Source organism: Palaemon carinicauda, chromosome 20 (genome assembly GCF_036898095.1).
Source record: "Palaemon carinicauda isolate YSFRI2023 chromosome 20, ASM3689809v2, whole genome shotgun sequence".
NCBI classification, from domain to species: Eukaryota; Metazoa; Arthropoda; class Malacostraca; order Decapoda; family Palaemonidae; genus Palaemon; species Palaemon carinicauda.
This window is the reverse complement of record NC_090744.1, coordinates 93,557,514-93,571,797: the sequence shown is the minus strand read 5'-3', so window position 1 is coordinate 93,571,797 and position 14,284 is coordinate 93,557,514. Positions and strand designations below refer to the sequence as shown.

The following is a 14,284-nucleotide window of genomic DNA, read 5'->3' as shown; positions in this document are numbered from 1 at the left end:
TAACTCCCGATATCCCTCTAAGGGGTTTGTTCTCAAATCTACAAATTTTTTTGGATATTGTTTCATTGTCAAACCACGACTCTTGTCCATATAGTAACTCCGCTCTCACTGAACTGATATATTGCCTGATTTTTATATTTATTTTCAGGTAATTTGATTTCCAAATTTTTCTTAACCTAGCCGTTGACTGATTTTCTTTTTACAATATCTCATTAAACTCAAATTCTAAAAAGCTTGTATTAGAGATCAAAGTTACTAAATATTCAAGTGTTTCCACCTCATTAATCCTTTCTCCTTCCAATGATACTTCATCTTCCATTGCATATTCCGTTCTCATCATCTCTGTCTTTCTTCTATTTATCTTAAACCCAACTTCATGTGATATTTCATGCATTCTAGTAAGCAAGCTTTGCGAATAAGGACAGCGTCATCGACTATGTGTGTATGTATGCAGCCTTATCATATATGTATGTATGTATGTATGTTTGTATGTATATGTATGTCTGTGTTATATACAGTATATATATATATATATATATGTATACATATATATATATATATATATATATATATATATATATATATATATATATATATATAGGCAGATATTAGTAGTAATTACCAATTCCTCATTGCCAAACTGAAATTATAATGAAAGCCCCCAACAGAAATGTAGATAGAATACCTAGATTTGATACAACTAAACTTCTAGAAGAAGAGCTTCGAGAAACATTTGCAATTGAAGGTAATAATTAATTTGCAGTCTTAGGGACTTCAAGAGCCCAAGAGCAGACAATTGATGAAGAATGGTGTGGGATTAAGGACATATATCAGTCAGTTGGTAGTGAAGTTTTGGGACATGCAGTTACAAAGAGAAGACCATGGATATCAAATGATACTTGGGATACTATAAACAGGAGACAAAGACAGAAATTGATTGTTGAAAGTTTCCGCGGAAGTAATGAAAATTACAAGGTAGAGCATGCTAAGTATTCCAGTATTGATAGTGAAGTCAATAGAAAAGCCAGGAATGACTGAAGAGAATATTTAAACAGTAAAGCAGATGAGGCTGACAAAGTTTTGAATTCAGGGAGTGGCTTTGGTGTAAGAATTGCTCATAGAATTATTAATGAAATCTCGACTGGGGCAAAGACGGAGAAGCATATACCCATTGAAAAGAGAGATGGATCGGTTATAACAACCGAGGATGAAGAAAGGCAATGGTGGATGGACTACTTTAGCGAGGTTAGGAATAGGATATGAAGGGAATAATTTGATTGATGTACTTGAAGCTGAGGAAGACCTTGATGTACCCATAAATGAATTCAGTGTTTTTGAAGTCGAAGCTATCATAAGAAAAAAAAATCAAGAGATGGAAAGCCCCTAAATATGATGGGATAACTGCCGAGGTGATTTTGGCCGAAAATGGGGTGACTGCCAGCAAACTTACAAGATTATTTTGTAGAATGTAGCGTGAAGAGACAAAACCTGATGAATGGGAGCTAGGACTGTTGGTGAAAATGGCAAAAAAAAGATCTGAGTGATTGCAATAATTACAGAGGCATTACAATTATATCAGTCATCATGAAAATATATAGTATTCTCATTTTGAAGAGACTAGAGAGAAAGATTGATGAAAAGCTGAGAGATGAACAAGCAGAATTTCGAAATTTTTCATTTTCAAACATGTTGTACAGCATATGTAGAATACAGAAGTCCACTTTTGATGGCATTTGTGGACTATGAAAAATACTTTGATTGTGTGCACCGGCCAATTTTGTGGAGAATCCTGCGTTATTATGGAGTGCCTCTTAAATATTTAAATTAATTCTGCTCATAAGCATAGCAAGTGCAAAGTTAATGTTATTGTAGTCATCAAATGACTTAAGCGAAACGAGTTGTTACCTATGTCGTTTATCCTCCTCATGGATTTTGTAATGTATAGAACAGTCAGAGATGGTGGAGAGCGATTGGATTGGATTGGTAACAGGAAATTAGTGTACCTAGAGTGTGCTGATGACGCTGTTCCTATTAGCAAAACGCCACAGGACTTGCCAAGTTTTCTTACCAGAATGCATGAAATATCACACGAGGTTCGGCTCAAGATACATGAAAGACAGAGATGATTAAAACGGTATATGGAACGGTGATGAAATATCATTGGAAGGAGAAAGGATTAATGAGGTGGAATCGTTTAATGTTTAGGGACTATGATCTCAAATAAAGGATCTTTAGAAATGAAGTTTAATCAAAGATTGAAAAAAAGCAAATCAGGCAATTGCTGCGTTATGTAAAATTTGTAAATCAAGTCGCCTGAAATTACATTTAAAAATCAGGCTATATATCAGCTTAGTGAGATCGGTGTTACTCTATGGACATGGGTCGTGGTATGACACTGAAACAATATCCAACAGATTTTGTAGATTTGAGAAGAAAGCCCTCAGAAGAATATTGGGAGTTAAATGGCAGGACAGGATTAGAAATGAAACTATAAGAGATTACTCGAGTGCCATATGTGGATAAGATCATGGTGAGGGGTAGATGGAGATGGTTTGGGCATGCTCTTCGCATTCCCCAAGAGAGATTAGTTCACCAAACTTTCAACTGGGCTCTGCAAGGAACTAGAGGAGTTGGAAGACTATGAAGCGTAAAGTAGATAATGTATGAAGAAGTATTAATTACAAGTTCAAGATAGAGACGACTGGCGAAATATAACTGAGGGCCTTTGCATCAATAGGCATGGGAGGATATATATATATATATATATATATATATATATATATATATATATATATATATATATATATATATATATATATATATATAATAGATGGAAGGGATTTTATAGTTGTAAATCTCGATGAACTTTACACTAAATATGTGTATATATATATATATATATATATATATATATATATATATATATATATATATATATATATATATATATTCATATATATATACTGTATATATATATTTATATATGTATACATATATATAGTATCTAAATACATATGTATATATATATATATATAGTATATATATGTATATATATATATGTATACATACATATATATAGTATATATATAGTATATATATATGTATGTATATGCGTGTTTATGTATATATATATATATATATATATATATATATATATATATATATATATGTGTGTGTGTGTATACATACATATAATATATATATATATATATATATATGTATACATACATATATATATATATATATATATATATATATATATATATATATATATGTATACATACATATATATGTACATATATATATAATAAACCTTAAACCTCTCCTTCGGATGAGAGATGCCTAGTGTGTGTGCATCACGTGTGTGTGTGCGGGTGTATACCGTATGTGTGCATCACGTGTGTGTGTGCGCCTGGAATCACATGTGAATCACATGTGAATCACTTGTGCATTACATATGAATCACGTGTGCATCACGTGTGAATCATGCGTGCATCATGTGTGGTTGTATGTAGGTGCTTGTGTGGGGAGGCACAGGCCTACATAATAATAATAATAATAATAATAATAATAATACAGAAAATGTTCCATCGTCTTTCCCTCTTCTTCTCTCCTTCTCCAGTTGGCTTCTTTTCCTTCTTTTTCGTTCTGTTAACACTCTCCTTCGTATCCCCCAGCCGTGGTATTCCTCAACACTCTGTGGTTGGGACGGAGAGAGAGGGGGGGGGGGGGGAGAGATTGGAGAGGAGAGGAGGAAGGAGAAGGTATTCGGAGCAGATTCAGAATTTCCGAAGAGTCTCCAGGAAGGTGTTATGCCTCTAGACCGTGATTTCTCGAAGCGATTTCGAGTTCTTCCAAAAAGCTTTCTCGTCACTTGGAAGCAGTCTATGGAATAGGATGATAATTATTATTATTATCATTATTATTATTATTATTATTATTATTTGCGTTTTCGATGTAAATATTAAACAAAATTCAGAAATACTTCAATGTGCAAAGAAGAATTTTACGCAAGCCATATCTAGTTCTGTGAAGACTTTTTTTTGGACCGGAGGCAATAATGGCTACGATCTCTGGAGGCAATTTCGGAGTCGGAGCGCTAGAGAACGCCTACTTCAATTTTTCAAAAATATACCTGATCAGTCGTATGGGAAGGGTAACATACAATTATGTTTCATGTACGAGAATTCGTGCGCGCTTTAACTGCAACTACTGGAGAATTTACCAAAATGATCTCGGATTGTATCAAATCGGTTATACCGGAAGTGGTGCGGCGGAACTTCATCGGGAATGGGATTCCCGTTGGGGCGATGTTCACTCTGGCTACTGTTAACGCCATCTTAGGTGGCGTTGCAACGGCCTCTTTTGGAGTTCTGACTTTGAAGAAAGCCTTGGCTTCTAAGAAGCAGACTCTAATTGAACTGAAAAAGAACCAGGTTTTGGCAGAAGTGGAAGGCCTAGAGAAAAAGCTGCAGGATCTGAAACTTCTGGTTGAAGACAAGGAGAGAAGAGAAATAGCATTGAGAGCTATTCGCGAAGAGGAGACCCAGAAAATTCGTGTTGAAGATTTGTTGGACCAGGAACGGAAACAGAAAGACGAACTTGAAAACTTAAAGGAAAAACTGGACATTTCCCGGAATCAAGAAAAGGATCTTAGAGATTTGCTGAATGAGAGTGAGGAAATTCAGAGGAAATTAAGAAATGATTTCGAAGAAAAGATGAAGGCGAAGGATGAAAATAACCAAAGGATGTTAGAAGAGCTGGAATTAGAAAATCAAAAAACCATTAACGAGATGGAAAAAACTTTCCAAGGAATGAAGGATTTCTATGAGATGAATATAGAAAATAAAAAAGTAGAAACTGAAAACATGATAAAACAGAATAATGAACTAAAAGAAAAGCTAGAGAGTCTAGAAAATGACAACAACGAAAAGGAGAGGTGTATCGAAAGTCTGATAAAGGAAAAGAAGTACAATTCAGGTGAAATAACTATGTACAATGAAGAAATAAGGAGGCTTAAGGAGAAAGATGTTGAAAACCAAAAAGCCATTGAAGAACTGGAAGAGACTATCCAAATAATGAACAATTTCTATGAGATGAATAAAGGAAACTATAAAGAAGAGGTTGAAAATATGGTAAAAGAGATTGATGAATTGAATGAAAAAGTAGAGAGTTTGGAAAATTATATAAAAGAAAAGGAAAATTGTATCGAAAGTCTCAAAAAGGAACAGAAGGACAATTCAGGTGAAACAGTTCTGTACAGTGAAGAAATAATGATGCTTAAAGAAAAGGATGTTGAAAACCAAAACGCCATTGAAGAGCTGGAAGAGACTATCCAAATAATGAAAAATTTTTATGAGATGAATAAAGGAAACGATAAAGAAGAGGTTGAAAATATGTTAAAAGAGATTGATGAGTTGAATGAAAAAGTAGAGAATTTGGAAAATCATATCCAGGAAAAGGACAAGTATATTGAAAGTCTGAAAAAGGAACAGAAGTACAATTCAGGTGAAACAGTTATGGACAGTGAAGAAATAAGGAGGCTTAAAGAAAAGGATGTTGAAAACCAAAAAGCCATCGAAGAGCTGGAAGAAACTATCCAAATAATGAACAATTTCTATGAGATGAATAAAGGAAACGATAAAGAAGAGGTTGCAAATATGTTAAAAGAGATTGATGAGTTGAATGAAAAAGTAGAGAATTTGGAAAATCATATTCAGGAAAAGGACAAGTGTATCGAAAATCTCAAAAATGAACAGGATGAACAGAAGTATGACTCAGGTGAAACAATTGAGAACATTGAAATAAATGAAAGCACACTAGAAAAAATGGGCAAAGAAACAACGGAACAAATACCTGATGAGGAATTGGATAACCCAGCGGAAGGCAGTGATGTGAGTATGCCAATATCAAAACACACAGAAAACCGCAGGCAACTTATCATGGACTATTTAAGGAATCATAATGATTGTACCTTGTCAGACATATTGCCCGCGCAGAAGCAGGTTAGAGTAAAGCGGAGGAACACACTGGAAGCTCTACCAGAAGAATCAAGTGAAACAGTTGAGGATGACGTCCGTGAAGACTCAGATATCCCTTATGTGCCAAAGGAGGAGATTTATTTCCCAAGAGAGCCACTTAAAATTACCACCCTTACTAAAGATGAAAAAAGTCATCTCATACAACAGATTGAGACTTACTCACAAGATCGTCCATATCATGTAACATTAGGATGCTCTGAAAACCCTACGAGAGAGGAGGTCGAAGAGAGGTACAAACAGATCATGAAAACATGGATTCAGTCGTATGGAAAGTTTGAGATTAGTGAATATGGAAACTGGCGTTTGGACAATTCCGGAGCTGTCCTCGGAAAGCTGACGGATGCTTATTTGTACCTGAGATCTTCAGAAGAAGACAGGAGACTTATATCAGATGCAATGAATCTGAATAAGTTTACAGTGGCGGAGGCATGGGGCTACTTAGCCAAAGAACGCCGGTTCGTAAATGAACCTAGAGTTACAATTAAAGAAAACTACGATGAAACTGCCATGTTAAAAATGGTCAATGAGCTAAATGAAGAGACAGACACTGTAGAAAATGACAACAAGGAAAACGACAAGTGTATTGAAAGTCTGAAAAATGAAGAGAATGAACAGAAGTACAATTCAGGTGAAACAGTTATGTATAGTGAAGAAATAAGGAGGCTTAAAGAAAAGGATGTTGAAAACCAAAAAGCCATTGAAGAGCTGGAAGAGACTATCCAAATAATGAACAATTTCTATGAGATGAATAAAGGAAACGATAAAGAAGAGGTTGCAAATATGTTAAAAGAGATTGATGAATTGAATGAAAAAGTAGAGAATTTGGAAAATCATATCCAGGAAAAGGACAAGTGTATTGAAAGTCTGAAAAAGGAACAGAAGTACAATTCAGGTGAAACAGTTATGGACAGTGAAGAAATAAGGAGGCTTAAAGAAAAGGATGTTGAAAACCAAAAAGCCATTGAAGAGCTGGAAGAGACTATCCAAATAATGAACAATTTCTATGAGATGAATAAAGGAAACGATAAAGAAGAGGTTGAAAATATGTTAAAAGAGATTGATGAATTGAATGAAAAAGTAGAGAATTTGGAAAATCATATCCAGGAAAAGGACAAGTGTATTGAAAGTCTGAAAAAGGAACAGAAGTACAATTCAGGTGAAACAGTTATGGACAGTGAAGAAATAAGGAGGCTTAAAGAAAAGGATGTTGAAAACCAAAAAGCCATTGAAGAGCTGGAAGAGACTATCCAAATAATGAACAATTTCTATGAGATGAATAAAGGAAACGATAAAGAAGAGGTTGAAAATATGTTAAAGGAGATTGATGAGTTGAATGAAAAAGTAGAGAATTTGGAAAATCATATCCAGGAAAAGGACAAGTATATTGAAAGTCTGAAAAAGGAACAGAAGTACAATTCAAGTGAAACAGTTATGGACAGTGAAGAAATAAGGAGGCTTAAAGAAAAGGATGTTGAAAACCAAAAAGCCATTGAAGAGCTGGAAGAGACTATCCAAATAATGAACAATTTCTATGAGATGAATAAAGGAAACGATAAAGAAGAGGTTGAAAATATGTTAAAGGAGATTGATGAGTTGAATGAAAAAGTAGAGAATTTGGAAAATCATATCCAGGAAAAGGACAAGTATATTGAAAGTCTGAAAAAGGAACAGAAGTACAATTCAGGTGAAACAGTTATGGACAGTGAAGAAATAAGGAGGCTTAAAGAAAAGGATGTTGAAAACCAAAAAGCCATTGAAGAGCTGGAAGAGACTATCCAAATAATGAACAATTTCTATGAGATGAATAAAGGAAACGATAAAGAAGAGGTTGAAAATATGTTAAAAGAGATTGATGAATTGAATGAAAAAGTAGAGAATTTGGAAAATCATATCCAGGAAAAGGACAAGTGTATTGAAAGTCTGAAAAAGGAACAGAAGTACAATTCAGGTGAAACAGTTATGGACAGTGAAGAAATAAGGAGGCTTAAAGAAAAGGATGTTGAAAACCAAAAAGCCATTGAAGAGCTGGAAGAGACTATCCAAATAATGAACAATTTCTATGAGATGAATAAAGGAAACGATAAAGAAGAGGTTGAAAATATGTTAAAGGAGATTGATGAGTTGAATGAAAAAGTAGAGAATTTGGAAAATCATATCCAGGAAAAGGACAAGTGTATCGAAAATCTCAAAAAAGAACAGGATGAACAGAAGTATGACTCAGGTGAAACAATTGAGAACATTGAAATAAATGAAAGCACACTAGAAAAAATGGGCAAAGAAACAACGGAACAAATACCTGATGAGGAATTGGATAACCCAGCGGAAGGCAGTGATGTGAGTATGCCAATATCAAAACACACAGAAAACCGCAGGCAACTTATCATGGACTATTTAAGGAATCATAATGATTGTACCTTGTCAGACATATTGCCCGCGCAGAAGCAGGTTAGAGTAAAGCGGAGGAACACACTGGAAGCTCTACCAGAAGAATCAAGTGAAACAGTTGAGGATGACGTCCGTGAAGACTCAGATATCCCTTATGTGCCAAAGGAGGAGATTTATTTCCCAAGAGAGCCACTTAAAATTACCACCCTTACTAAAGATGAAAAAAGTCATCTCATACAACAGATTGAGACTTACTCACAAGATCGTCCATATCATGTAACATTAGGATGCTCTGAAAACCCTACGAGAGAGGAGGTCGAAGAGAGGTACAAACAGATCATGAAAACATGGATTCAGTCGTATGGAAAGTTTGAGATTAGTGAATATGGAAACTGGCGTTTGGACAATTCCGGAGCTGTCCTCGGAAAGCTGACGGATGCTTATTTGTACCTGAGATCTTCAGAAGAAGACAGGAGACTTATATCAGATGCAATGAATCTGAATAAGTTTACAGTGGCGGAGGCATGGGGCTACTTAGCCAAAGAACGCCGGTTCGTAAATGAACCTAGAGTTACAATTAAAGAAAACTACGATGAAACTGCCATGTTAAAAATGGTCAATGAGCTAAATGAAGAGACAGACACTGTAGAAAATGACAACAAGGAAAACGACAAGTGTATTGAAAGTCTGAAAAATGAAGAGAATGAACAGAAGTACAATTCAGGTGAAACAGTTATGTATAGTGAAGAAATAAGGAGGCTTAAAGAAAAGGATGTTGAAAACCAAAAAGCCATTGAAGAGCTGGAAGAGACTATCCAAATAATGAACAATTTCTATGAGATGAATAAAGGAAACGATAAAGAAGAGGTTGCAAATATGTTAAAAGAGATTGATGAGTTGAATGAAAAAGTAGAGAATTTGGAAAATCATATCCAGGAAAAGGACAAGTGTATTGAAAGTCTGAAAAGGGAACAGAAGTACAATTCAGGTGAAACAGTTATGGACAGTGAAGAAATAAGGAGGCTTAAAGAAAAGGATGTTGAAAACCAAAAAGCCATTGAAGAGCTGGAAGAGACTATCCAAATAATGAACAATTTCTATGAGATGAATAAAGGAAACGATAAAGAAGAGGTTGCAAATATGTTAAAAGAGATTGATGAGTTGAATGAAAAAGTAGAGAATTTGGAAAATCATATCCAGGAAAAGGACAAGTGTATTGAAAGTCTGAAAAAGGAACAGAAGTACAATTCAGGTGAAACAGTTATGGACAGTGAAGAAATAAGGAGGCTTAAAGAAAAGGATGTTGAAAACCAAAAAGCCATTGAAGAGCTGGAAGAGACTATCCAAATAATGAACAATTTCTATGAGATGAATAAAGGAAACGATAAAGAAGAGGTTGAAAATATGTTAAAGGAGATTGATGAGTTGAATGAAAAAGTAGAGAATTTGGAAAATCATATCCAGGAAAAGGACAAGTATATTGAAAGTCTGAAAAAGGAACAGAAGTACAATTCAAGTGAAACAGTTATGGACAGTGAAGAAATAAGGAGGCTTAAAGAAAAGGATGTTGAAAACCAAAAAGCCATTGAAGAGCTGGAAGAGACTATCCAAATAATGAACAATTTCTATGAGATGAATAAAGGAAACGATAAAGAAGAGGTTGAAAATATGTTAAAGGAGATTGATGAGTTGAATGAAAAAGTAGAGAATTTGGAAAATCATATCCAGGAAAAGGACAAGTATATTGAAAGTCTGAAAAAGGAACAGAAGTACAATTCAGGTGAAACAGTTATGGACAGTGAAGAAATAAGGAGGCTTAAAGAAAAGGATGTTGAAAACCAAAAAGCCATTGAAGAGCTGGAAGAGACTATCCAAATAATGAACAATTTCTATGAGATGAATAAAGGAAACGATAAAGAAGAGGTTGAAAATATGTTAAAGGAGATTGATGAGTTGAATGAAAAAGTAGAGAATTTGGAAAATCATATCCAGGAAAAGGACAAGTGTATCGAAAATCTCAAAAAAGAACAGGATGAACAGAAGTATGACTCAGGTGAAACAATTGAGAACATTGAAATAAATGAAAGCACACTAGAAAAAATGGGCAAAGAAACAACGGAACAAATACCTGATGAGGAATTGGATAACCCAGCGGAAGGCAGTGATGTGAGTATGCCAATATCAAAACACACAGAAAACCGCAGGCAACTTATCATGGACTATTTAAGGAATCATAATGATTGTACCTTGTCAGACATATTGCCCGCGCAGAAGCAGGTTAGAGTAAAGCGGAGGAACACACTGGAAGCTCTACCAGAAGAATCAAGTGAAACAGTTGAGGATGACGTCCTTGAAGACTCAGATATCCCTTATGTGCCAAAGGAGGAGATTTATTTCCCAAGAGAGCCACTTAAAATTACCACCCTTACTAAAGATGAAAAAAGTCATCTCATACAACAGATTGAGACTTACTCACAAGATCGTCCATATCATGTAACATTAGGATGCTCTGAAAACCCTACGAGAGAGGAGGTCGAAGAGAGGTACAAACAGATCATGAAAACATGGATTCAGTCGTATGGAAAGTTTGAGATTAGTGAATATGGAAACTGGCGTTTGGACAATTCCGGAGCTGTCCTCGGAAAGCTGACGGATGCTTATTTGTACCTGAGATCTTCAGAAGAAGACAGGAGACTTATATCAGATGCAATGAATCTGAATAAGTTTACAGTGGCGGAGGCATGGGGCTACTTAGCCAAAGAACGCCGGTTCGTAAATGAACCTAGAGTTACAATTAAAGAAAACTACGATGAAACTGCCATGTTAAAAATGGTCAATGAGCTAAATGAAGAGACAGACACTGTAGAAAATGACAACAAGGAAAACGACAAGTGTATTGAAAGTCTGAAAAATGAAGAGAATGAACAGAAGTACAATTCAGGTGAAACAGTTATGTATAGTGAAGAAATAAGGAGGCTTAAAGAAAAGGATGTTGAAAACCAAAAAGCCATTGAAGAGCTGGAAGAGACTATCCAAATAATGAACAATTTCTATGAGATGAATAAAGGAAACGATAAAGAAGAGGTTGCAAATATGTTAAAAGAGATTGATGAGTTGAATGAAAAAGTAGAGAATTTGGAAAATCATATCCAGGAAAAGGACAAGTGTATTGAAAGTCTGAAAAGGGAACAGAAGTACAATTCAGGTGAAACAGTTATGGACAGTGAAGAAATAAGGAGGCTTAAAGAAAAGGATGTTGAAAACCAAAAAGCCATTGAAGAGCTGGAAGAGACTATCCAAATAATGAACAATTTCTATGAGATGAATAAAGGAAACGATAAAGAAGAGGTTGCAAATATGTTAAAAGAGATTGATGAGTTGAATGAAAAAGTAGAGAATTTGGAAAATCATATCCAGGAAAAGGACAAGTGTATTGAAAGTCTGAAAAAGGAACAGAAGTACAATTCAGGTGAAACAGTTATGGACAGTGAAGAAATAAGGAGGCTTAAAGAAAAGGATGTTGAAAACCAAAAAGCCATTGAAGAGCTGGAAGAGACTATCCAAATAATGAACAATTTCTATGAGATGAATAAAGGAAACGATAAAGAAGAGGTTGCAAATATGTTAAAAGAGATTGATGAGTTGAATGAAAAAGTAGAGAATTTGGAAAATCATATCCAGGAAAAGGACAGGTATATTGAAAGTCTGAAAAAGGAACAGAAGTACAATTCAGGTGAAACAGTTATGGACAGTGAAGAAATAAGGAGGCTTAAAGAAAAGGATGTTGAAAACCAAAATGCCATTGAAGAGCTGGAAGAGACTATCCAAATAATGAACAATTTCTATGAGATGAATAAAGGAAACGATAAAGAAGAGGTTGAAAATATGTTAAAAGAGATTAATGAGCTAAATGAAAAAGTAGAGAGTTTGGAAAATTATATAAAAGAAAAGGACAAGTCCCTTGGATCCATAGTTACAGTTTTGGAAACAGGTGAAAATAAGGTTCATAACGAACGAACTCAAGAGGAAAAACTCCAAAATAATTAAGAAGTCAGAAACAAAACAAATAAAAAATGAAAAAAAAAATAAAAAATAAAAAAACCTTAAAAATGAAAAAAATAAAAAAGAAAAAAAAATTTAAAAATTAAAAATAAAAAAAAATTGTGATAAGAATATTTTTTATTTTTTTAGGGGAATGTTATTTTATTTTTATTTTGTGAAAGGAATATATTCTTATATTATTTTGTGAAAGGAATATATTCTTATATTATTTTGTGAAAGGAATATATTCTTATATTATTTTGTGAAAGGAAAACTATATTTTATTTCATAGCGACGTCGCTTTTTTTATAAAAGCTATATACCGGTATTATTATTTTTGTGAAAGGAATATTATTTTTTAATTTTTTTTTTTTAGGTTTAAGGATGCCAGGTTTAACTGCCTAGGCTAATGATGCTTGTCTTAACTGCCTAGGCTAATGATGCTTGTCTTAACTGCCTGGCATATTTTTTTTTTTTTTTTAGGTTTAAGGATGCCAGGCTTAACTGCCTAGGCTAAAGATGCTTGTCTTAACTGCCTGGCATATTTTTTTTTTTTTAGGTTTAAGGATGCCAGGCTTAACTGCCTAGGCTAATGATGCTTGTCTTAACTGCCTGGCATATTTTTTTTTTTTTTTTAGGTTTAAGGATGCCAGGCTTAACTGCCTAGGCTAATGATGCTTGTCTTAACTGCCTGGCATATTTTTTTTTTTTTTTTTTTTTTTAGGTTTAAGGATGCCAGGCTTAACTGCCTAGGCTAAAGATGCTTGTCTTAACTGCTTGGCATATTTTTTTCTTAGGTTTAAGGATGCCAGGCTTAACTACCTAGGCTAAAGATGCTTGTCTTAACTGCCTGGCATTTAATTTTTTTTTTTTTTTTTTTTTTTTAGGTTTAAGGATTTTTTAGGTTTAAGGATGCTAGGCTTAACTGGCTAGCCTGATGATGCTTGGCTTACCTGCCTGGCTTAATGATGCTTGGCTTAACTGCCTGACCTAGTGATTTTTGGCTTAACTGACTGGTCTAATGATGCTTGGCTTAACTGCCTGGCCTAATAATGCTTGGCTTTAATGCCTGTCTAATTAGGCTTGGCTTAACTGCCTGGCCTAATAATGCTTGGCATAACTGCCTATCCTAATCAGGCTTGGCTTAACTGCAAGGCCTAATGATGCTTGGCTTAACTGCCTGGCCTAATGATGCTTGGCTTAACTGCCTGGCCTAATGAGGCTTGGCTTAACTGCCTGGCCTAATAATGCTTGGCTTAACTGCCTGGCATAATGATGCTTGGCTTATCTGCAAGGCCTATTGATGCTTGGCTTAACTGCCTGGCCTAAAGAGGCTTGGCTTAACTGCCTGGCCTAATAATGCTTGGCTTAACTGCCTGGCCTAATAATGCTTGGCTTTAATGCCTGTCCTAATTATGCTTGGCTTAACTGCCTGGCCTAATAATGCTTGGCATAACTGCCTATCCTAATGAGGCTTGGCTTAACTGCCTGGCCTAATGATGCTTGGCTTAACTGCCTGGCCTAATGAGGCTTGGCTTAACTGCCTGGCCTAATAATGCTTGGCTTAACTGCCTGGCATAATGATGCTTGGCTTATCTGCAAGGCCTATTGATGCTTGGCTTAACTGCCTGGCCTAATGGTGTTTGGCTTAACTGCCTTGGCTAAGGATGTTTGGCTCAACTGACATGGCTAAGGATGTTTGGCTTAACTACTTTGTCTGAGGGTGTATGGCTTAACTGCCTGGCCTAAGGATGTTTGGCTGACCTGCCTTATCTAAGAAGGTTTGGCTTAACTACCTGGTCTATGTGTGGCTGAAC

The 14,284-nt window shown here is 35.1% G+C and overlaps 1 protein-coding gene across 1 annotated transcript; it reads left to right on the top strand.

The window, feature by feature from the left end:
* Positions 1 to 4,169: 4,169 nt before the first annotated feature.
* On the top strand, positions 4,170 to 12,473 carry LOC137659990 (repetitive organellar protein-like). The gene is made up of 2 exons (XM_068394727.1): positions 4,170 to 9,667; positions 9,698 to 12,473. Exons 1-2 carry the CDS (start codon positions 4,170 to 4,172, stop codon positions 12,471 to 12,473), a joined length of 8,274 nt encoding a protein of 2,757 aa, XP_068250828.1.
* The last annotated feature ends 1,811 nt before the right edge of the window (positions 12,474 to 14,284 follow it).